Source organism: Gadus macrocephalus, chromosome 2 (genome assembly GCF_031168955.1).
Source record: "Gadus macrocephalus chromosome 2, ASM3116895v1".
NCBI lineage: Eukaryota > Metazoa > Chordata > Actinopteri > Gadiformes > Gadidae > Gadus > Gadus macrocephalus.
Genome location: NC_082383.1, coordinates 23253592 through 23279359, shown reverse-complemented (window position 1 = coordinate 23279359; position 25768 = coordinate 23253592). Strand labels below are relative to the sequence as shown.

The window sequence follows — 25768 nt, the reverse complement described above, 5'->3', positions numbered from 1 at the left end:
TATTATTGGAAGTAAACTTTTTTTTTTTTTTTTTAATGTTTTGGTCTTTCATACAACATACACGTGATGGCTATGTGCTTGATCCAACAAACGTAGAAATTAATGACCAATGTTTGGGTGCATTCCGAGTTAGGCGCTACTCTGCACCAACTTCACCCTAAGAAACTAGCCTGCGTTTGCTGCCAAGCCGAGAATGTTCATTACGTTATAGTATAGTCTGGCGGTCAAACACTAGTTACAATTCATATAATATTCTCCTTGTCCTCCTCCATTTGGATCGGTAGCCAGGAATCTTTATGCATCTTTTCGGTGGTCTCTACCTCTTTGACAGTTGGGGGCTGCGTTGTCTGCATATGCACTGGTAGGTTCTTGAATTCCGCCTCGTTCACATCATAGTCCTTCATTTTGGAGTCCAGTATCCACCAGCGTCCGGCAAAGCCCACGTCCACTACCCGCTCATGAAGCGACCTCCAAGGGATGGACAGGTTCCCGCACTGGGCTTCGTAGAGGTCCGCCTCGGGGTCATAATCACCGCAGAAGGTCAGGGCCACCAGTCCGAGGCTGATATGGCGCAAACGACCTTCGTTTCGCAACTTCACCAGATTCAGTACGTGCTGGTCGGAGGTTTCACTTCGTATCCATGGCGACAGCAGACCCAGCTTGTTGGAGACGTCCAGCAGATCCGTCTCGAAGGAGGTTTCGTCCGGCTGGGTGTAGATGCAAGCCCCAGCACCGCCGAGCAGGCCGATGTACACGGAAGATTTAAGCGGACGGTTCCGGATACCCAGTCCCACTTCTCGCACAGCTTCCTTGTAGTCCAAAAGCACGCCGGAGCACCACTTAGCTGCGGGGAAAAGGAGACAGAAATGCAATAATCTTCGAGATATAATTTAACTTTGAATAAAATACGATGGGGTAACCCCAATATTTGAGAGGAAAATTCGCAGACTGCAGGCAGTCAGCAGAACAAGTTTCCAAAATCTGGACTCCATGTTGAATGTCAACTACATTTATTCATGCGCAAAAATACCAGGTAAAAAACCAGACGCTAGCAGGGGTACTCACCCACTCTACTGTTTTTTAATCTCTCCCAACGGGTAGTTTTGACAGCCGCAACAGCCGCGGTGGAGCAAAGCCTCCTGGTCACTACGGAGGCAGCCATTTTCTTCCCAGGATGCCCTGCGTTGTCACGTGTCCAGGTTGTTGTCAAATGCCTCCACGTCATTATCCCGACAAAAGGACCTGGATGATGACAGCTGCTCCATTCAAATGCCATTAGACCACAAGATTATATATATTTACATTTGTGTCCATCTATATTAAACGATTTTCAAGAATCATTTGAACTAACAGTGTTTCTAAAACCATCCTTCTGCACTCGACGTCCCTTCCAGCAGCTTGGATGTCCTGTCACCGTCGTAGCTGCTCTACCGTCAGCAGACAGGCAGCCTCTTAGTACCGCATAGTCCAGGTAAGTCCAGTAAATGTGGCTGCAATTGTGCAATGACTTGTCGATCTGATTAAAAGTTCGTAGCTCAACTTCTGCAAACGACACAGTGACTGTTGAAAGGAGCAGTTTACGATTAAGACATATATTGTTTGTTACTTAGGCCTACATGACAAGACCAGACACACTGATCACTTGAAGTCAGAACAATTATATTTCACTAAATAAAGCGTGGTGATAATGCCACCATGTTACCCTCACCAAAAAAATGCTTTTTAGTTTCTCCCTTAGGTGTTTCTCAATTCAGCCCGATGGACAATACAGATGAACTCAAATTCCAAGGTGAGTTTGCAATAGATTGCTGAGATTCGATTATATACAGTATTCGATACTTGTAATCGCAAGCAAAAGCACTGTTGTTAAATATTGGGTAAATATTAGTGATACAGCTTGTTTCCAATCAGCTCTTTATAAAGTGGGTATGTGAGGGACCACAATCTTTCAAATGACTGAGTGGTAAATCAAGTAAATGCCGAAGAACAGCATTCAAACAAACAAATGACACCTTCTTGTTTTGCCCTTGCCAGATTTTGAAGAGGTATCCAACCTGCTGTCCTTCGACCCGAATGCCCCCACCGTGGCGGTCTCAGACTCCCTGGCCTCCCTCTCAGGGGAGGAGGATGTCAAACTGGACTTAAACGAGGACGAGGAGGGTCTCGAGAATTCAAAGGTAGGTCAAAGGTCCATGTTTTCAACATATGCCCTATTGCCAGTGACATTCAAACATGCCTATTTTTTGTATAACTATAGGTTGTGAAAGAAATTCACCCGGATATTGTGTTTTTGCAATATCCGGATGCATTTCAAAGTAGATAAGCTAATCAGGGTTATAACCTTTTATAACTTTTCTAATGTGTTCTTGAACATTCTTCTATAGAAAACGACATGGGAGGTTTTAAGATGCGTGCTATTATGGGGGATGGGAATACTTTTAGACATTTGGGATCAAAACCAGCACTTTTCAGCTTGGAACCAAACATTAGTTTCTACACTATGCTGCCCCCCTCCCAATATGGGGATAGACTTGACACGATTAAAAGGGGGAATTTTGACCAATGTGGCCTCAGTAAGATTTTGCCCAGGGCAGCTGCATTTCCCAGTTCACCACTCAGTACCCCGCTTTCTTTAACAACTGGCTCTGCTCACAGCTCTTAGGGGAGACCCCAACTGGAGGCTTCTGGACGTTTGACTACTACCAATCCTTCTTCAATGTGGAAACAGCACAGGTACAATGTGTACAGACACCTAGTGGTAAACATGTAGTACCAACCCTGTATACAATGGTAACTATGTACAGACACCTAGTGGTATACATGTAGTACCAACCCTGTATACAATGGTAACTAAGAAACGCTTTGAGACGGTGTGAATATGAAGATAAGCAACTGTTATGCATCACCACTATCCCATTTTTATCTGCATCTTTCATTTATTTCTAAGTTGAGTTTCTAATCAAACAGGAAACTCATTTAGAAAAGATGAAACTGTTTAATATAGGTTTTATGTTACACAGGTTATGGACAGATTGAAAGGCTCCGTTATGCCAATACCAGGAAGGAACTTCGTCAAACACTACCTAAGGAACAAACCAGATCTATATGGTAAGCTTAGCCCTAAGTAATTAATTCACATTTTTCCTAAAAGGAAATTGATGGCAAGTGACATAAAAATATAGCAAAATCTCTTTGCAAAAAAGTAAAATTAACTGTTTGATTAATAGGATTTGCTTAGCATTGTAGATTTCTGGACCATACCCAATAGCAGGTGCGTATATAATGTAGTTAAATACTGTGTGTGTGTGTGTGTGTGTGTGTGTGTGTGTGTGTGTGTGTGTGTGTGTGTGTGTGTGTGTGTGTGTGTGTGTGTGTGTGTGTGTGCTAGGTCCATTCTGGATCTGTGTGACACTGGTCTTCTCAGTTGCTATCAGTGGCAACCTCTCTACATTCCTCAGCCAATTTGGAGACCAGACGTATCACTACAGACCTCAATTCCACAGAGGTTAGTACAATCCATGCAAAATATATCTTGGCAAATATATGAAGTTCATTATTAAACTTGACTTTGCTGCCATCTAGTGGTTAATAATATGATTGCCTTTGACCCCAGCCAGATGTAGTTAAAGGTGTCATATTATACCACCAGGTGTGAGTGTGATTAGGCGTCTCCTCCCACAGAAAGGAAAGTTCATTCAGAAAAGGTCTCGAAAGCTCCATAGCCAGCTCTATTTATCTATTTATTTATTATCGATACAAAATAGCATATAAAACCATATGAAAGAACAATATCCCTGTCTGCACAAAGAAATGCCTTACTGTAAAATCCACAAACAACAGGATAAAGTAGGCTATGGTGAGGTCAATCAGTAGCAACACACAAGTTTCAAAACACAGGCTTTGGGAAACATGACAACAAAAAATATAAAAAGGTCACTTTATCCAATACAATTAAAACAGAAATGTACTTAAGCGGTGGTGACATATGCTTTTACTGTATGTGGTCCTACGGCTGAATGAACCCGATCTATTTTGCAAGCTCTGACGTCGTACGTGTGTCTTCCACTAACCCCCTTAAAGGCAAGAGAGCAGCCTTCTCCAGTTTTAAAGTAATGCTGTCTATCCAGTGCACCGTCATTCTTAAGTACCTTTTGTTGTTGGCGGACCAAATGTCCGCGGTGGTGGACACATGATCCAGGGAGGACTTTGGAAAAAAAAGATTCCATGTCTGTATAACACTTGTTCAAGTAACACGCAGGCTAACACAGATTGGGTAACACAGGAAAGCACGTTACTATAGTCATATAGTAAAGTAGTGTAGTTACCCCCAACACTGCAGGGGACCATGTGGAACTAGAATTGTTGTGGAATTATACAACAACTGTTATAAACCTTCCTAGCTTGACACCTAATAACAATCATGGGGAGGTCAACTACTGACCTCAGACACACGACTACTTGCTGCATCATATTAACAATTCTGTGTTTCTTTTAGGATAAAATATTTAGAATGGAAAGGGACTTGGGTGAGACATTAACTGTACACCTTGGGTGGCACTGTCACACCGGTTATGATGGTTGGTGACACTTGACTACTTGTTAAATATGATGTATTTTGTTTCCAGTAACCATAGCAGCGATAGTCATCTTCATGTACGCCTCGTTGGTGCCCCTGTGCGCTTGGGGGTTCCTGACGTGGCGGAGAGGCCCTGAGGGCCAAATGGGATGCTACACCTTCCTGGAGACCGTGTGTGTTTATGGCTACTCCCTGTTCATCTTCATCCCTACCTCTGTAAGTTCACACCTTTTCTGCCACCAAACTTTGCATCAATTATTTCAAGTATGCATCATAAATGGTAGGACCAGCTGTTGTGTTCTTTATATGTTTGAGTGAACTCATCCTACTTAATTAAAATGTATTGATGAAAACAGGATTGTTATCTGATCGTTAAAGGGCTTCAAGGCCGACCTGATGCTTTACATCCATAAACTTGATTGGATTGCCATATTTGAAAGTATAGCTCTGGATTCAATTTGCATTGAAGTGTGGTTAATACCGCATAATTTCTTTCTTCAAAAGTAGGGGTACAGGTGCATCTATTCTTAACCCTTTATCTTAACCAGGGTAGGATGAATTATATCTATCTATCTATCTGGTGCCAGTAGAGCACGATGGAGGCTCAGCAGACTTCCCTCGGTGCATGTGTCCTACCCTGCTGTGTTCTCCACCCCCAGCTCCTCTGGATCATCCCCCTGGAGTGGTTGCGCTGGCTCCTGATCCTGGTGTCCACCGTGGTCTCGGGCTCCGTGTTGGTCTTCACCTTCTTGCCCGTCGTGCGTGACCACACCAAGGTGACGGCGGCCACGACTCTGCTGACCATCTTGGTTCTGCACTCGCTGCTGGCCATCGGCTGCAAAGTAAGTCGCCCGTTCTCAGTTTGGTTTGAATCAAAAAATCTCTTTATCCACTATTGGAATATAATGGACCCATTGGACATTGATCATGTCACTCACCTCTTAACCAGCTGACTACTAGTATACTACCTAGTACCTGCTGTCACTCACCCCTTAACCAGCTGACTACTAGTATACTACCTAGTACCTGCTGTCACTCACCCCTTAACCAGCTGACTACTAGTATACTACCTAGTACCTGCTGTCACTCACCCCTTAACCAGCTGACTACTAGTATACTACCTAGTACCTGCTGTCACTCACCCCTTAACCAGCTGACTACTAGTATACTACCTAGTACCTGCTGTCACTCACCCCTTAACCAGCTGACTACTAGTATACTACCTAGTACCTGCTGCCACTCACCCCTTAACCAGCTGACTACTAGTATACTACCTAGTACCTGCTGTCACTCACCTCTTAACCAGCTGACTACTAGTATACTACCTAGTACCTGCTGTCACTCACCCCTTAACCAGCTGACTACTAGTATACTACCTAGTACCTGCTGTCACTCACCCCTTAACCAGCTGACTACTAGTATACTACCTAGTACCTGCTGTCACTCACCCCTTAACCAGCTGACTACTAGTATACTACCTAGTACCTGCTGTCACTCACCTCTTAACCAGCTGACTACTAGTATACTACCTAGTACCTGCTGTCACTCACCCCTTAACCAGCTGACTACTAGTATACTACCTAGTACCTGCTGTCACTCACCCCTTAACCAGCTGACTACTAGTATACTACCTAGTACCTGCTGTCACTCACCCCTTAACCAGCTGACTACTAGTATACTACCTAGTACCTGCTGTCACTCACCTCTTAACCAGCTGACTACTAGTATACTACCTAGTACCTGCTGTCACTCACCCCTTAACCAGCTGACTACTAGCATACTACCTAGTACCTGCTGTCACTCACCCCTTAACCAGCTGACTACTAGTATACTACCTAGTACCTGCTGTCACTCACCTCTTAACCAGCTGACTACTAGTATACTACCTAGTACCTGCTGTCACTCACCCCTTAACCAGCTGACTACTAGTATACTACCTAGTACCTGCTGTCACTCACCCCTTAACCAGCTGACTACTAGTATACTACCTAGTACCTGCTGTCACTCACCCCTTAACCAGCTGACTACTAGCATACTACCTAGTACCTGCTGTCACTCACCCCTTAACCAGCTGACTACTAGTATACTACCTAGTACCTGCTGTCACTCACCTCTTAACCAGCTGACTACTAGTATACTACCTAGTACCTGCTGTCACTCACCCCTTAACCAGCTGACTACTAGTATACTACCTAGTACCTGCTGTCACTCACCCCTTAACCAGCTGACTACTAGTATACTACCTAGTACCTGCTGTCACTCACCCCTTAACCAGCTGACTACTAGTATACTACCTAGTACCTGCTGTCACTCACCCCTTAACCAGCTGACTACTAGTATACTACCTAGTACCTGCTGTCACTCACCCCTTAACCAGCTGACTACTAGTATACTACCTAGTACCTGCTGTCACTCACCTCTTAACCAGCTGACTACTAGTATACTACCTAGTACCTGCTGTCACTCACCCCTTAACCAGCTGACTACTAGTATACTACCTAGTACCTGCTGTCACTCACCCCTTAACCAGCTGACTACTAGTATACTACCTAGTACCTGCTGTCACTCACCCCTTAACCAGCTGACTACTAGTATACTACCTAGTACCTGCTGTCACTCACCCCTTAACCAGCTGACTACTAGTATACTACCTAGTACCTGCTGTCACTCACCTCTTAACCAGCTGACTACTAGTATACTACCTAGTACCTGCTGTCACTCACCTCTTAACCAGCTGACTACTAGTATACTACCTAGTACCTGCTGTCACTCACCTCTTAACCAGCTGACTACTAGTATACTACCTAGTACCTGCTGTCACTCACCCCTTAACCAGCTGACTACTAGTATACTACCTAGTACCTGCTGTCACTCACCTCTTAACCAGCTGACTACTAGTATACTACCTAGTACCTGCTGTCACTCACCCCTTAACCAGCTGACTACTAGTATACTACCTAGTACCTGCTGTCACTCACCCCTTAACCAGCTGACTACTAGTATACTACCTAGTACCTGCTGTCACTCACCCCTTAACCAGCTGACTACTAGTATACTACCTAGTACCTGCTGTCACTCACCCCTTAACCAGCTGACTACTAGTATACTACCTAGTACCTGCTGTCACTCACCCCTTAACCAGCTGACTACTAGTATACTACCTAGTACCTGCTGTCACTCACCCCTTAACCAGCTGACTACTAGTATACTACCTAGTACCTGCTGTCACTCACCCCTTAACCAGCTGACTACTAGTATACTACCTAGTACCTGCTGTCACTCACCCCTTAACCAGCTGACTACTAGTATACTACCTAGTACCTGCTGTCACTCACCTCTTAACCAGCTGACTACTAGTATACTACCTAGTACCTGCTGTCACTCACCCCTTAACCAGCTGACTACTAGTATACTACCTAGTACCTGCTGTCACTCACCCCTTAACCAGCTGACTACTAGTATACTACCTAGTACCTGCTGTCACTCACCCCTTAACCAGCTGACTACTAGTATACTACCTAGTACCTGCTGTCACTCACCCCTTAACCAGCTGACTACTAGTATACTACCTAGTACCTGCTGTCACTCACCTCTTAACCAGCTGACTACTAGTATACTACCTAGTACCTGCTGTCACTCACCTCTTAACCAGCTGACTACTAGTATACTACCTAGTACCTGCTGTCACTCACCTCTTAACCAGCTGACTACTAGTATACTACCTAGTACCTGCTGTCACTCACCCCTTAACCAGCTGACTACTAGTATACTACCTAGTACCTGCTCATACCATCTAGAATAAACACCCCAGATCCTGTCACAGCAATGTCTTCTTTGACCTGGATGTATGCCAAACACTATGCAAACAAAATATGCATGGAATAAACTGTCCTTTTGAATTTAACCGGATATGGAAATAATGAAAGACGTGTTCATTGGTTCTTTCAGATGTACTTCTTTCATACAGCAGTTCACATGCCAACACCCGCGCCCACAACGCTGCCTATGATGACAACCCAAGTGACCCAGGCACACTGAGTGGGCCTCTCTAGTTCTCCCTGCTATGTGATCAGCTACTGGTGATAAACTGTGACTTTGACTCATCACTTAAGTTTTATTGTATTTATTTTTTTCATTCTGGTACATTGCATGAATCTAGATTTGAATCGACGCAACATTGTGGTGCAATTCGTCCTTCCTTTCTAGCACCTTAACAAAATGCATAAACAAGACCGCTATCCTTGTTGCTTTGCATTCAGCAGAAACCTATGCAAAGGCAACAATATTCCACTTAAGGGGCATGGCACTTCACTGACGAAAAGGCAATGTACCAGACAATGAAAATACCATAACTTCTTTCAAGGTGTGTAATAAGTTAGACATTCAAAATTACTTCACACCGGAGGGAAATCCACAAATTCATTTTTTACAGGGACATCTAAATTTTATTATTTTCATAATGAGTGTAAATAAACAGATTATGATTCAGTGAATCCTTGATGGTTCACCTACTGGTAAGGGCTGTTCTTTGTTTTGGTCATCATAAAAACAAAATACCTGTCAATCAATGCCAACTATTGCACTCCCATTTCTGTTGCCTACAAATAACCCGGTCACTGCTTAATAAAAACACTGTTGGTTGAAAGATGTAAAAATTGCATGCACCTTTCTTCCCAAGTTTCTGTGACTTACCTTTGCCATCTTCACTTAGGATAGTCGGCATGCCCACTGTTTGAGGGTGTTTAGTATACCATGACGAGATAATGTTCCATTGTTTGCCACCTGGACCTATACAATGTTATACCCTGAAAATGGGTAAGCCTACAGCCTCTTGGTAAGCCACAGGATGTTCTCCCACCAGCGCAAGACATCAGGGTAGATACAGGACGGATTGGTCCAAGACGATGAATGTAAGCTACGCTAAAAACGGTCACTTATTCCTCAGCTTAACCTTTGGCATCGGCAGCCCTTCGGCCAATGGTGTCCTATCCACCCGTCTAAAATAACCGTTATGTGCATTTTGTGAGGGAAGGATTTGCCCGCTCAGTTTACTGAATAGTTTGAGTATGTGTGTGAGTTGTCTAAACTACTTGTTTGGACGTATGGGGCATGTCAATGAAAAAACACTCAACATCGTGAGTGTGTGGTTATCCATTATAGTCTATAATACAAAATAAAAGGTTTAGACCCCAACAACAATATTAAAGCTTCCTGGCTGAATCAGCAATTATCAGATTTGTAAAAAAGTAAAGAAACAAAAAAACACCAGCATGGGCCCTTTCATGTGAATAGTCGTGTTCCCCACCACACATCCATGAGATTAGAGTAATTTCATGTACCTGAGAAATAAATTGATGAAAGGCTTCAACAGACATCAAGGCATCTTTCAAATTGTAGGAAGCCCCTTTTTAACACCATTAATTCCCCATTCCCCTCCCTCCCCAAAAACTTCCCTAAAATCAGCAGAGGGACGGCCAAGGAAACCCAAACTATTACGAACATGCTCGGGCTAACGAAGCTAACGTTGCCCCTGGACTCGGCCAGCTACTGCGCCCGCCCAATATGAGCTGATTCAAGAGTAGCCAGTTCTCAACTGGAAAAATAATAATACCCTTAACCCTTAATACCAAATGGCCGCCATGGTAAACAATGGTATTTAGAGACAGCCATCGTTGCCTATGGTAGAGGACAGTTAACAAAAAAGGCTATTTATGGGCTGACAGAAACACAGACTCAACAAAATGTCAGACAATGATCTTCCTCATTCACTTTTCATAATAAAAGTGGATACCACTATCTTCTACACAGAGCAATATAAGAAACATGGGCATGAGTGCCAATAGAGTTGCCATTACATGATAAGCATTTGGATATGTTCATGATTTCTATTCAACAAACTATGAAACAAAATTTTTAGTAGGTCTACAGCAAGACTTGGATCCAGATGGGTGTATGACACTTTTCCATTTTTTTTTTTAACTTTGCTTGTTAATGAAAGAAAACCAGATAATGGTCAAACGTTTGGAAGCAATGTATAAATCTCTCTTCCGCCGCAATATAGAACCAAACACTAACACCGGACCTCAGGGACAGCGACACCTCTGGTGAAACAGGATATTGCATCCATCGTTTCCGATTGGCCCAAATTGGTGGCGAGTGACGTCATCACCCTGTATTGCAAATTAGAGACGGAGCAACTGCATTAGCGGTGCTTGGGGCTGGGCCAGTGTTTTGATGCTAGTGTTTGGTACTTAAGAAGTTCGGAACAATACCAGGCAAGAATATGAGCGATGGAGACAATATGTAAACTGGGACAACTAAGCTACGGGTTATTCTACAATAAAAAGAGGCGGCCAGGCTGACACCCAGCGGTCCGTTGTATTCATCAGAATGTTCTGCTAGGGGCTGTTTAAAAAGAGGATTGGCTCTCTAATAACGCTAATAGTCGTCTGAAACACATTTCACTTTTTGGACTCTTTCAAATGTTTCTTCACATTTTAGCAGTTCATTTTTTTCCATGAAACATCCAAAATATTTTTTTTTATTCCTCAGACAAAAAAAATACGAAAAAAGGAGAAAAAACAAAAAGGGAGAGAAGGGCCCAGAGTCCCTTTGGCAGCCAGCGGGCGGTCGCAGGAGCCCGCAGCAGCAGCTCAGTCCAACACTCTCGCGAGGTTGCTATACAGTTCTTTACTGTGATGGTAGTGCAGTGAACTTGATGCTGCAATGTAAAAGGGACAGTGACCCGATATCTCACAATAAAGATGACCCACGATGCCCCGAACTAGGGAGAGGATACGAGTGAAATGAAGGGAAGTTCCTTTCACTCTATCTGGCATGCAGTCCTGGATGGGGGGGGGGGGTACTAAAAGTCTAGCCATGCAGCTCAACGTTAAAGAAAGATCCCAGATGCATTGGGCGCGTGTTTATGGATGCGTTTCTGTGTAGTGTAGCGGGTCCCAAAAAAAAGTTCAGCGGCTGTCGGGTGGACGGAGGCGGTCGGACAGCGAGGGGGAGACGCGGTCGGTCGGAGGGGAGGGTCTTAAGTCCAGAGGTTAGGGGAGTGAGGCGTGTCTGTGGGGCGGAGGACGGCATCGAGGATAGTGTAGACCATCACGTAGACGCAGAGGGGCTGGGAGGCGCCTGGATAGTACTGGGTTTGGTATACTGAGTTTGGCTGTGGCCGTCGAGTGTGGGCACCTTTGGGAGCTTCAGATTCAGTTTCCTCATGCATGAGTTGGGCGGGCGGGGGGGGGGGGGGGGGGCAGAGGAAGCTTCTTCCTAACTCCCATAATGCATGGTGTTGCTCGGGATGGCCATGGGCGAGGCCATGGAGATGGCTGCGCCTCCCATGGTGAACTGGTTGGTGACGGGGTAGTGAGAGCTGCTGCTGGGCCCGGCCTGGCCCGTGTTCGCTCCTGGAGAGGAAGGAAACGGAGGAATGAGGACCAGGAACACAGTTGTTCTGTCGCAGTTACTGGTTCCTCGTACCGAGTAAGCAGCAGACCGCCAGGAACGATGGAAGTAAACGGTTAGGACCCGTGTTTGAGTGCTGCAGTGCTGGTTGTACCACGCATGACATTCAGGCTAATCGGCCGTTCTCATGGACCACAAAGATACTGGGAGGTGGCGTCTGAAGATCCTCGTCCCAGTGGATCAGGTTAAGAAATAATAGGATGTCTAAAAGGGTTTGGGTATTTTTTTTTTTCAAGCAAAAATACACTAAAATATTAATTGGTTGGAACAGAATAAACTCTAATTACTAGTTGGGTCAAGTTTTCCTAAACATGTTTATGCAGAAAATGTTAGTTCATATTTAATATTTAGCTAGACACAAAAAAACAACACTAGTTTAAGCATCGATGAAGGTCTCTCAAACGGTTCTGACTTTTTATGTTTGAATTGTTCCTGTCCTCCAAGTTAAGATGGTCTTTACAAAGCAATGGAAGACAACTTAATGGCTTATTGGGCCGATGATCGCAGGATTGGTTTCCTAGTTGGGGTAAATAGCTTAAGTGGTAGGATATCAGGCATATCAGGCATTTCAGTTTTTTTTTTTGGAGTTATTTGGTGATTTTAAGGTCAGGGTAAGAATATTTCTAGGCAGCACGTCAGCGGACAAAGGAAGGTGGGCACCATACTGTAGAAGAATGGAACGGTTCAAATGGAGATGAAGGACAGTTTCACTTTCCCATAGCACAGTGGGCTGAAAAAATGAAAGAAACGGCTTGGCCAGTCGCCCCCACACACCCCAAAGGTGTCCCTCTTTAAAGTCTTACTGGTGAACCCATGATTCAGCCAGAGACGTCTCCCCAGGGCTGGTTATCTTTAACTCTTAGTCAGTGTTCCCCAACCTGTGGATCAGTGACGCCATTATTTAGTACATTGGTTCTCAAAGTGCGGCCCGCGGGCCAATGGCGGCCCGCGGAATATTTTTTTTTAATTTAAACAAATATAAATAAATATAGAGAGAAAATTCGACTCTCTAGCTTTCAATTAAATCCTTTTCCATTTTTTAGTTTTAATCCGGCTGTACATTACTTTGAAAGGATGAACCTCAGTTTCGTGATTTCGACCTCACTTGACCTCCCTCCCAGAGGTCCACGGTGCAATGTTTTTTTTCACCACTGGGATGCTGACGCGTTTCCCGCCAACATTTTTTTTCCTTTGGCGGCCCTCAGTCAAATTTTGTGTTCCTAAATTGGCCCTCAGTTGTCAAAACTTTGAGAACCCCTGATTTAGTATGTCCGATACATTTGGTGTTGCAGGCATCTTCCTCAAACATGCATCTATTTTTACGCCATAAACATCTACCCCTAATATCAAACCATCTATGACATTGTGACCTTAAGCACATTGCAACAACCTTTCCCCTTTTTCAGTCACGAATGGGACATCTTACATCTAGAGCTCATGTCATGCAATCTACTTTGATATCAGTCCACATCCATCATGGCCCTTAAAAAAATAAATAGAATACTACAACTTATCCAAGCTATTTCTGTTGTATACGGGGTTTGGGTTAACCTAGTCATTCTAAGTGCTTGCCACTTTTCTCTTACTTTCTGCTGTATTGACAGCGATCTATGGTTGTTTCTCTTTCTACAGACCAATGTACTTAAGTCACTTTGGATACGAGCGTGAGCGGGACGATGTGTCTGTAGATCAGGTGACCCCGAGGTTGGGGGACACTGCATGAAGTGTAGGAATGGACAGATGCACCCGAGCAGTGGACATACCCTGGACAACGCCTGTGCTCATGATGGACCCCATCCTAGAATGGGTGTGGTTCACAATCCCAGAGTTCACTGTGAAAGAAGGAGGCAAAGTGGTTGAGCGTGAAAACCCAGTCCCCCAAAGAAAAGAAGGAAAAAGACTAACACAATGACCGGCTGCGGCCGTCCAAATAGATTGGTGCGTTTATCGCGAGTTCCCAACCAGCGGTGGTTTAAATGCATCCAAGGGTGATAGAAATGTCGTGCCGTGGCTGGGACCATAAAAATAGAACTCAGCCGAGTTTAGTTGAGGTGAATGTTGCCCTTGGTTGTCGTATGGATACACAACCATCGTGACCCTTCAGACCTGGCGTTGGTCACAGTATTGTACACGGCAACATGCTTTAAGGCCGCCAGCTGTACTCAAGTGCGCAGCACATACTTTTTTTTTTTTTTTTTAAACGTTTGTCATGAAATGGAAACATGACACCGTCTTTTAGGCCTGTAACCACCAAATAATTAATGAAACAAGTTAATTGAGGATCGTTAAGCTTATTAAACGCATCTCCTTAAACCCAACAGTGGGGATTATTTGATGGGTTTCCCACGTCATTCCCAGACGCTGAGTGTCCTTCGTACCCGTGGGTTTACACAGGAGCCAGTCTCCAGGGTTTACCACTGCACGCCTGCCGCCTGAACTACTCCTCCCCAACGATCTAAACGTCATTCACCGTGTGTAGATCAAGACGGAGATGCGGCGTGACAGACCCAGGTCTCCCAACACTCGGTGCGACTGCCTACTTACCTAACGGAATAAGGTTGTTGTGTGACACTGCTGGACCGCTCCCGATGACCGTACTCAGGTCATAGGCCGCAGGCATCCCTGAGGAGACACAACACGGCCGTGACCATCACAGCAACTCTGAGATCACCATCAACTCACTGGACTGACGTTCATATTTTAATTCTGGGTCTTTGGCCATCTTATCGTGCCAATTCAACCGCATCTTGGAGAATTCCTTCCTCCGTTTCCATGAATGTTTGAGGGCTTTGGGTTCAGGGGAGGCCGTCCAACAGCATCTGAATGTGCACCGCTATCCCTCCCAGTCGGGTCCGTATTGGTGATAATGAGGGATCTACAAATATCACTTCACTCACCATGCATGCGTTCGGTTTACCCCAGGCTGACAATGCAGATAGAGACGTGCCCAAAACCTTTTCATTGTCCACCCCCTTCCTGCCCCAGGCCGCTCGCATATTCCAGACAGTGGAGCGGTCGTGTGTGTGAGGCGCCTGCTTCCAGAATAACAACAAGGGAAGTTTAAGACGGCTTGTCTCCACGTCTACGTCGGGGCCGTGCGTGCTGATGGAGGGTGCTACACCGGGCCTAAACGACAGCTTACTTGACTTGTGGGGAGCGAGTCAATCAGCCCCGTTTACCTGCCACAGCCATGCCCTGGCCCATGCTGTAGGCCCCCCCTGTGTTCCACATGTTCTCTGAGGGGGAGGAGTAATGGGAGCCCGGTGGGGGGGTGGGGCTGGTGCCTGTGTACCTACAGATACATGATAGGAAGGCAGGGTTAGTGAGGGTGACAGAGGGCGGCACGAGACACAAGACTCAATCACACTGTTTAATGACAAGGCTACACAATACCAAACAACGCCACAAATTAAGTGGACCGAGATGAAATCATCATTGAATAACCCTTGAAGTAAAACTTGCAGGAGTAAAAGGACAAGTTTAGACAAACAGGGAAGGGTTAGACAAACAAAAGAAGGGGGAAGGAACATCTGAGGGTATTATCTTAATCGCTTCAGAGGGCTCCATCGGAACACTAACTCAATTTTGGCTTGCAATTTTCGCACCAGGGTTAAGAAACTAACGTACAATCCATCTTAATATCAACAAATAACTGCATCCTTTGGACCAACACAAGTATAAAGACTCACCTGAAAAACGGGTTCTTCAAGTCCAAGAGGTTGCTGGACTTAGATCCTGTCTGGTCCACTTGGGCGACAATACTGATGTCATAGCTTTGTCTGGAACGAGGACGAAGGGAGATCAGTTATGTTAATGACCAACCAGAGGCTCAGTTATACTTTGTGCAGCATTTTGTGCATCGAGCAGAACTGTGAAGGGCATTAGGTGACAAACTAGTTATTGGAATACATCTACATTGAGCAGAGGCTTTCATCCAAAGCTTTTTACAAGCTAAGGCTTAGTTATGGTTCCACGATGACAACGCCAGGGGGTGTACGGATCCATCACGTCCTTGCGGACTCTCCTTGCGTCCACCCCAAGGGCCTGACGTGGTCCTCCCAGAAACCGTGACCTTGAGTCGAGGCGACGCAGCAGCAGGGCAGTGTTTGGTACGCTCACGTGCACGCAGAACCGAAACAGCTTCACGACTGCGTTGAAGCGACTGCAAGGTCATTGCGTGGCCTCAACATGGACCCACAACTAAGCCTTTAGGCTCCGAAGTGATCACTTCCCCTTTCCCTAGCTCCGCCCACTCCGAGGTGAAGGCACCCCATCGCCCCCCCTACCTCTTGTTGGCGATCAGCAGCGCGGTGCCGGAGAGCGTGTCGCCAGCCTTGGTGAACAGCGGTGACTGGAGGAGGCAGCGGACCTGGTACCAGTGGGTGAGAGGCTCGGTGGGCGCTGTGGACAGCCAGACGGTCGTCCTGAGAGACGGCCGGGGCGACACGCAGAGGGGACGTTACCACCGAGGAAGAGCCGTCCACCAGACAGAGACGGCCAACACCAAGAATCAGTTCAATAACTCAAGGGCGCTTTACAGGGCGAGCAGGAACATGGAGGACAAAAAGAAACCAAGGAGATGAGCAAACAAACTAGAAGAGGCAGTAGGTTGACGTGGAGAGCTTTGAGAAGAGTTTTAAAGAGGTGGCCCCGGATGAGGTCCTTCAGAGGGGGGGGGGGGGGGGGGGCGATGTCGGAGCCTGGTGCGGCGATGGCAGTGATGCGATGTGGAGCCGGGGATTAGAGACCCGTAGATGACGTTGACTTACACTGATCCGATAAACGCCACGTCAAACCAGAAGGCCAGGCCGTGCACCAGGCCAGAGTGCATCATGTGGAACTTGAAGGGTATCTCTATTCTTTAGGCAGAAGAGAAAGAAGAAAATGTTAACAACGTCCGTAAATGCTTTTATACATTGGACATTACGCGCACACACACACACACAAGCACACACACACCTGTAAAGATCCTCTTCCTTGGTATCCAGGAAGTTGACTGTGTACTTGACCGACTTTGCCATTAAAATACGGATGTCGAATGTGTCCTGTGCACGGGGAAGAGAAGCAGCACGATGAGACACTACAGACCAGACTGGCAGTGGTACCATCAGAGCTCCCTGTGGACCCGTCCTCTGGGTCCTCAGACGACCAGGGTGTGCGTGTGTGTAGGTGCAGTACGACCAGGGTGTGCGTGTGTGTAGGTGCAGTACGATCAGGGTGTGTTCGTGTGTAGGTGCAGTACGACCAGGGTTTGCGTGTGTGTAGGTGCAGTACGACCAGCGTGTGTGTGTGTAGGTGCAGTACGACCAGCGTGTGCGTGTGTGTAGGTGCAGTACGACCAGGGTGTGCGTGTGTGTAGGTGCAGTACGACCAGCGTGTGCGTGTGTGTAGGTGCAGTACGACCAGCGTGTGCGTGTGTGTAGGTGCAGTACGACCAGGGTGTGTGTGTGTGTGCAGCACGTACCACAATGGGCTGACGGAAGTACTCGTCCACCGCCGCCCCGCGCAGGGCAGAGAGGTCGACGCCGTGGAAGGAGGGCTGGTACCTAAACGGTAGAGGTCTCAAGGGTTACAAACCACAACGCGGTGGAGACGGTCAACGCAGTCTACGGTAATCGTCCTTTCTGACTGATGAAGGCCACTTCTCCACATGATTGATGAATGTAAACCCCTTGGTTTTATGAAACCAGGCCTCCGTACAGATTGGTAATCACGTCTTTAAACATCCAAGGCGATGGGCGGTTCTCACCAGAAGTTGGCCTTGGTGAACTGCTCCATGTAGAGCTGCTCGTCTGTGAAGGGGGCCAGGTGCACGTCACCGAGGGTGGGGAACATTTTGCCTGGGAAGACACGTTCAATTAATGCATTTCTAAATAGGCCCAATCGATGATAAGTTACGTTTTTTTATTGAAACTGGAAATCCTCCCAATGTGTTGACTTCCCCCCCACCAGAGGCAAGCCAAATAAGGAGTGAGATTTAATTATCCCAACACCAGACCAGAGACAGGTGTGGAACAGCGACTGTGCTTGTCCAGCTCTGTCCACATGTCAAATAGCCATTGAAGGTCTTGCCAATTTGCATTACCAGAAATAAATAATCAATCCAAAATTAAAAATATAAGTATACTTTATTTCGGTAAGCAATAGGGAGAGGCGACGCACAGATGAATAGGTGGTAGGGTTGGGCAATCGTCTACAAGCTTCCATCGTCCGATAGCGCCCCCTAGCGATCACCGATAGTTGATGGGGGGGGGGGGGGGGGGGGAGAACCTCAATAGTGAAACCTACTGGCGCTGTTTATGCAGCACATGTTACACAAAATGGAGGCTATCTTAGTTAGTAAGACTACAGCAACTTCGCCCATCTGCAAGTTTTTTGGGTTCAAGCCAAATGATAATGGTGAACCTAAAGACATCAACCAGCCGATATGTCGGCTTTGTAAAAGGACGATTCCGGTGAAGGATTCCTAGACAACAGATCCTGCTACTTTAGCTCCTCGTGCCGCGGCCTCAGCTACAACCTGGCAGCAGCCCTCCATCCTGGGCGCCTTCTCCAGGGGAAACAAATACAAGCGAGACAGCCTTCGATGGAAGCAGCTGTGTTCGAAATCCTTCCCCATCACGGATATAGTGCACTATACAGGGTGCTCGCCATTTTGTAGTGGTGTTCCAATTCTCAGTGGTTCATTGCATGCACTATATAGTGCACTTAAAATACCCACAATTTTAGTACATACGATGTAGCCTACATGTTACTCCGTATACCACAATGCAATGCGGTCGTGTTATTCCGGAGGAGAAGAAGCTGAATAACCGCGAAAACAAATACATTTAATGATGGAGTCTCCGGCTTTCGTTTAGAAATGTCAACAATTGATTTGTGATTTAACATAGAATATTTAACATTCAAAATTAATTAGAAAAACCTTGATCAAGGAAATGTAACATTCAACATCAATACAACCCCCAGCTTTCCTCGTGAGTGCCTGATTTGTTTACATGATGTGGGCGCATCTGTCTGCGTCACACAAAACCCGGCGCATTTACTGACGCAAATGACGTTTAGAAATGTTCAGCGTAGCGTCCGAATTCTCGTTTGTACGTTCCCTATGTAGTGCACTATATCATGAACACTACATAGGGAATAGTGAGTGAGTGAATAGCGAACGATTTCGAACACAGCTCATGTACCACAGCTGTGACCCGGAAATGGTGCAGCGGGGTGTGATGTCATTTCGCCGTGCGAGCAGACCGGTAGGTTTCGAACCCCTCCCCTCTCCTCTCGCAGCAGTGAGTGAATACGGTAGGTCAGCGCTACATAGTATGTTTCCACCTGTGACAGTTAACTTCAATTACAATTTACAGGGCTTTTTAAGTTGAAAAAATAGCCTCCACAGCACTGTTTTTCTAAAAAAAATAAAAAATAAAGTAAAATGTATTATTATTTATTTTTTTTATCGCCTTTTTAATCGGCAACTTGAGACGATCGGCGATGGAATCCATCTATAGTCAGTGGATAGAATAGACTATCGGCCCAGCCCTAATAGGTGGGGCATCGTAGAATATGGTCTGTGCACTCATGTTTATTTGTACCATAAACACTGAGCTCCTGTCAGCGCTCACCGTTGGGTTTGAGGAACTTCTTGGCGTGCAGGTAGCTCTCCAGCATGCGCTCGTTGAACAGCATGTAGCCCATGGGCTCAGAGATGATGATGTCCACCTGCTCGGGGAGGGTCACCTCCTCCACCTTGCCCGGGATGACCACCACACGGTCGCCCAGACGGTTGCTGTTCACCAACACCTGCAGTCGGCCCAAACACAAGGAACCATGGTCAGGGGGGAACCATGGTCAGGGGGGAACCATGTCAGGGGGGAACCATGGTCAGGGGGGAACCATGGTCAGGGGGGAACCATGTCAGGGGGGAACCATGTCAGGGGGGAACCATGGTCAGGGGGGAACCATGTCAGGGGGGAACCATGTCAGGGGGGAACCATGTCAGGGGGGAACCATGTCAGGGGGGAACCATGTCAGGGGGGAACCATGGTCAGGGGGGAACCATGGTCAGGGGGGAACCATGGTCAGGGGGGAACCATGGTCAGGGGGGAACCATGGTCAGGGGGGAACCATGGTCAGGGGGGAACCATGGTCAGGGGGGAACCATGGTCAGGGGGGAACCATGGTCAGGGGGGAACCATGGTCAGGGGGGAACCATGGTCAGGGGGGAACCATGTCAGGGGGGAGGCCAGCCGCCCGCCTTGACACCACACATGGCAGAGCCGTAACGTTGGAGTCATGAGGCCTGAAGAACAAGGGCCAACGAGGCTCTGCTTATCCGTACATCATCTTCGACATTAATCACGTTAAAGGCTTATCTTTGTTGTATTTAACCAGGTTATCATCATTTAAACATCTTTCATCAGAGACCTGGCCGAGAGAGCAGCACAATACAACCATTAGGAATGTTTGTAATATCGATTATTGTTAAACAATAAGTACGTTGTTCCCTATTTAGATGGAACCATTTACTCTGGATAACGAGTGTGGAGGTGTTGCTCACCTCAGCGTGCTGCGCCATAGTGCTGGATAACGAGTGTGGAGGTGTTGCTCACCTCAGCGTGCTGCGCCATAGTGCTGGATAACGAGTGTGGAGGTGTTGCTCACCTCAGCGTGCTGCGCCATAGTGCTGGATAACGAGTGTGGAGGTGTTGCTCACCTCAGCGTGCTGCGCCATAGTGCTGGATAACGAGTGTGGAGGTGTTGCTCACCTCAGCGTGCTGCGCCATAGTGCTGGATAACGAGTGTGGAGGTGTTGCTCACCTCAGCGTGCTGCGCCATAGTGCTGGATAACGAGTGTGGAGGTGTTGCTCACCTCAGCGTGCTGCGCCATAGTGCTGGATAACGAGTGTGGAGGTGTTGCTCACCTCAGCGTGCTGCGCCATAGTGCTGGATAACGAGTGTGGAGGTGTTGCTCACCTCAGCGTGCTGCGCCATAGTGCTGGATAACGAGTGTGGAGGTGTTGCTCACCTCAGCGTGCTGCGCCATAGTGCTGGATAACGAGTGTGGAGGTGTTGCTCACCTCAGCGTGCTGCGCCATAGTGCTGGATAACGAGTGTGGAGGTGTTGCTCACCTCAGCGTGCTGCGCCATAGTGCTGGATAACGAGTGTGGAGGTGTTGCTCACCTCAGCGTGCTGCGCCATAGTACTGGCCTCCACAGCGTAGACTTTCCTCGCGCCGGCTTGGGCTGCGAAGAAGGACAGGATTCCAGAGCCACAGCCGACATCGAGAATCACCTGCAGAGAAAATAAAGTATCACGGATCTGGTGAGGTACTTCAGATCGGCTCAGCAATGTGAATCGATGGACACCTTAAGGTGTTGTGACTACAAATCAACACTCCATCCGCTCCCAAAATAAAAGACGAGTCACCTTGTCTTTGAAATCGAGGTGATTCTGCAGAATAGCGCGTTGATAGGTCCCGGTCCGGACGTAGTCCTGCATCATGTTCTGCTGCTGGGAGAGGTAGCCATAGAACTGCACGGTGCCAGAGGAGTTGGAGAGCAAAGATCACACATGACCTTGAAGTGCATCATAGATGAAAAGAGCCATCAAGCTATACTGTACGGCTGGGCGGTCTGGGAGTCAAATATAATCTAGAGCCACAGTTAAAGCATCTTTCTTCTGTCCACAAGTCAAATAGCCATCGACAGTCTTCCCAATTCGTATTAGAATTGGCAAGACATAAATAATCTATACAAAATTAACAATATAATATTAACATACTTTATTTCGGTAATCAATAGGGAACACCAAAGCACAGAGGAATAGTTGGAGTATTGGTATCGGTGCATCCCTATGATCTGATATTATAACGGTTAATGGTTTCAGTTTGTGGTCCCACCTGGAAGTACTGCACGGCGGAGGACTCCTCCGTCCGGTCGCTGAACACCGAGCGTTCCCCGCTGTGCCCGCGACAGTTCTTCAGAAGGTTATAGAATGAGGAAAAGTCTGGAACAGAGGACACGCATACAACTCAGTCAAGGTGCACATTGAAATGTGCTCACTCAGAGGATATGGATGTTACAAGGATGACATTGTGGTCGCATCAATGCTAAAATATGTTGGGCGTTGTAGGCTGTAGCACGCTGCCCCCACACACGTCGCTTCTTCTCGATTAGTGAGGCCCTTGTCATTGTATATTCTTTGGGGGTATTGAGGACCAGTTTCACACGCTGTTGATGGAAGTCGAGCGTTTTAGGTCATTCTGATTTTGGAAAGTGTTTTCATTAACTGATTAACTTTTCCTTCAGCTGTTCTTCATCAGGTCTATGCATATTGGGGCGCAAACTTCTCACCATAGAACAACAGTCACCATTCACGTTGCCTGCATTCAATTTGATGAAAATGAAATATACTACTTTTAGCCTTGTATATCATAATATAGATAAATTATCGTAATTAATATGCTACAATAATTACAAACTATGCGTTTCAGCAAACAGAACAAATGCGGATCATTCAATTCAGCAGAAGAGCCAAATGTACTAGCGAGTAAAGAAGGAGAGAATCATACTACCAGGGCTAGTGGTATCATGATACGACAGCTGCGGTTGACAGGTTGCATTGACTTTTTTGGATCATCTTTAACAGTTTTGAATTGCTGCCAACCTATCAACGTTTCTTTCCCGCCTTTTTTTTTCTTTTCTAACAGTCGAGTGTTCTCTACTTATAAATTAAATAATTGATTAGTGTCACTGCCATTGCACAAAGTGTTTATCAAAACATAGGGACATTTATTGAGAGCAAATTGCACACATGAAGAAAGAAATAAACATTGTATAGCTTATCGGCTTTTCCTTCTACTAGTCAAGCAATACTTCAGCATCACTAATTCAGCATCTCCATTGTTCCAATGGATTGGCTCGCTGTTACACTCACAAATTTCCAGACACCGCGATTCGACCTCGATTATTACGAAAGAAGCGTCTACTCAACGACTTCCTGACGCAGATTTGAATCTTCGATGTCACCCCTACTAGATTACAGAATAGAGGATGTCAAAACAGACACGGATTGATTAAAGAATATGTGCTTTTTATGCAAATGCACTTAAACCTGCATGGTTGCCATCCATCCGGTGTCTGCGTGTTTAGGAGTCCAACACGTCACGCAGATCGCCTCCAGGTGCATAATCAGTGTCTGGATTCTCAGCCTTACTGGCTCTTCAACAGCGTCACGTTTTTTTTTATATTGTCTTAAGATTTCTGTACTGTAGTAAATCATACAAATACTTTGGACTCCAGAATGACCATGGCTGTAGAAGTGAATGGCTCAGCTAGAGGTTTTTAAATATTTATTGTGTGCGTGCGTGCGTGTGTTTACCAGCTGGTGAGGCGAACTGCAGTAGCACACTGTTGCAGCCCAGCGTGATGATGAACGACTGCTTTCCCACGCGACTGCACTCCGTCTCCCGGGAGACGGAACACTTGAACACGCATGTGTCCTCTCCTGAAAATGAAAGAACAGTGGTGAGGATGTGGAAGATGCAGATCTACAGAGGTGAGCAACACAGCCTCACAAGTGAAGTCTTCCACCAAAACATCAAGAAAATAACTATGGTAGCATACGACAGTATGTATATTAACCTCAACAATAATAATTATGTATATACTATTAAATATAGTTCAATAGAGCGTATAGTAATTCAAATAATAGTTTCATAATGGTTTGATTATCTCCACATTGGCAGATGCGTGCCTGAAGCCTCTACAGATTTCCATAGGGTGCCACTAACGGTTGCAGACTAAGATGGCACACACTAGATGCCAGAACAGATAAAACATGAACTTGCAGGTTAGTCTGGTTCCCAGGAGAGGTTGGGCAGCAGCTCGCTGTAGAGCTAATGTCAGTGTGCCAATTGCAAGTTCATAAAGTTTCTTTGAAAATCGGCACAATTCTGCCATGAAAAGTTATCAGGAACTCAAAGTAAAGGCACAGTGGGCCGGTTCCGAGAGGCATTGGCTCATCTTATACTTCCATTAAAATGAGCAACTCTGCACTCAAGGCGTTTAATAGAATGTGTTGACGCCGTCTCAATTATTTTCCAATAACAGTTATGTTAGGCATGCAGTTTGTTACAGGATGGTAAGCTTATATTACATTGCGCAAGGCCAAGTATAAGGGTTGACTTTAGTTTAAGGATCCAAACTTTGACAGCTGGCTCAACATAATTGCATGATCCTCCTTACTCAATAGTGAAATCGAATAGGAGTGGGCAGGTCTACTTTATATGCAAATATGACTACAAATGAGTAAGAAGATGGTGTCCCATCTTATTTCAGCGTGTCACGCACAACACGTGCACGCGGTTGGTCACCAAACAGCTTGAAAACTAGTAGGGGCATAATACCGGCAGGGGACTACGCTATTGTTCCGGTGAGAACAAAGATGAGTGCTTAACTAATGTCGGCCCCCCTCTCGCTAAAGAAAAGTGGGAAAAGATAAAATACTAGCCATTACTAAAGGCACCACATTAAAGCCAGGATTGTACTTGCATTATTACCGTTACATTACAAAAAAGGAAGTAAGTGAGCCTCGAGTGTGCAACGCAATGGATAAGGAAAAATCAGTCAGTCCTACTTTCTCATGCCCGAAAACAATCGCGAGTTTGCTAGCTTTAGCCATAACGCTACTGGGGGTACTCGATTCATTGTAGTTAAATCAAAACCGCCCTCAACAACAAAGGCAAGACGGGCAGCGGGTCGGCATGCTGCATCGCGGTCCTCGATTCAAACTGTACCACGGTATTGTTCAGCTAGCCAGGTATTATGGACATTATAATGAAACGGATAGCTGATGCAGCCGGACTCTGGCGTTGGTGCTGCAAGTTTCCCCATGCCTCCAAAATGCCGCGGGGAACAAATAAAATGCATTTTAAAAGCCCCCGGGGCCCTAAAAGCGTCCCCGCTCTCACCAGCTCCATTGAGATTGACATGAAATCAGGCTAACGTTGGATCTGCGCTAGCCGTCTTCGCTAGGTTACCTCCGCATATGGACAGAACTAGCCGTATATGGTACATAGCATTAGCATTAATAGCTAAAGCAGGCCGAACATCTGAAGATGGGCAAATACACAACCCCACTCACCATTGGAGAGATTGATAAGTGCCGCGTCTTGTGTGGTTTTCACTTCAAGACGCAATGGTTGTTGCTCAGAGTGGCGCTGTATGTCTCCGTTCGCATCTCCGATGGAGAGGAGCCGCACGCCGGGAAACACCGACATCGCCATCTTCAATCTGGAGAGGTAGAGATAGCTGCGAGTCGGCGGCGCTGACGTCCAATAGAAATGTGCCGTTCTTCTTCGCTCTTTGTTTCTGCGCGTGTTTGCGCGCGCGTGTGAGGTTATGGTGTTGGTGGACATGAAAGAGAAACTTATACGTCTTGTCGACACATTGACATGTATGGATGGATCTATCTGCATTGGCTCTCATTGTTGTATCGCTGTTTTTTTTTTATCGGCGGCTTAATAGGATTAATAGGATGATCTCACTTATCAATGTGCGATTAACCATTATTGGGTGATTCATTTGAATGATGTTGTGGTGACATGACACATTATTTTATTTTAATGCTGAGAGGATTGGCGTTAACATTGTCATGCAATACATTTTGTCCTTCACTGTACAATATACTGGCGGGAAATAATGGGGCGTTCAAAG

At 46.2% G+C, this 25768-nt stretch overlaps 3 protein-coding genes across 4 annotated transcripts; 1 reads left to right on the top strand and 2 right to left on the bottom strand.

Moving 5' to 3' along the window:
* timm29 (translocase of inner mitochondrial membrane 29) lies at positions 1-1276 on the bottom strand. The gene is made up of 2 exons (XM_060046008.1): positions 1066-1276; positions 1-844 (listed from the first exon to the last, which is right to left on the bottom strand). The coding sequence occupies exons 1-2, from the start codon at positions 1274-1276 to the stop codon at positions 243-245; spliced, it is 813 nt and encodes a 270-aa protein (XP_059901991.1). The 3' UTR covers positions 1-242.
* A 54-nt stretch (positions 1277-1330) lies between these two features.
* On the top strand, positions 1331-10836 carry yipf2 (Yip1 domain family, member 2). The gene is made up of 9 exons (XM_060046007.1): positions 1331-1471; positions 1727-1789; positions 2035-2177; positions 2656-2733; positions 3021-3108; positions 3389-3505; positions 4626-4792; positions 5236-5418; positions 8525-10836. Exons 2-9 carry the CDS (start codon positions 1759-1761, stop codon positions 8612-8614), a joined length of 897 nt encoding a protein of 298 aa, XP_059901990.1. The 5' UTR covers positions 1331-1471; positions 1727-1758; the 3' UTR covers positions 8615-10836.
* On the bottom strand, positions 10316-25473 carry carm1 (coactivator-associated arginine methyltransferase 1). Of its 2 annotated transcripts, XM_060045992.1 has the most exons (16): positions 25197-25469; positions 23433-23558; positions 21952-22058; positions 21480-21584; positions 21234-21344; positions 19675-19852; positions 17802-17892; positions 17517-17598; positions 17012-17097; positions 16822-16911; positions 16339-16476; positions 15742-15831; positions 15232-15344; positions 14597-14674; positions 13816-13884; positions 10316-11994 (listed from the first exon to the last, which is right to left on the bottom strand). In XM_060045992.1, exons 1-16 carry the CDS (start codon positions 25336-25338, stop codon positions 11858-11860), a joined length of 1743 nt encoding a protein of 580 aa, XP_059901975.1. In that variant the 5' UTR covers positions 25339-25469; the 3' UTR covers positions 10316-11857. The 2 variants fall into 2 exon arrangements, with proteins under 2 accessions (XP_059901975.1, XP_059901976.1); XM_060045993.1 differs by lacking the exon at positions 13816-13884 and having other exon boundaries at positions 25197-25473.
* Between the last annotated feature and the right edge of the window lie 295 nt (positions 25474-25768).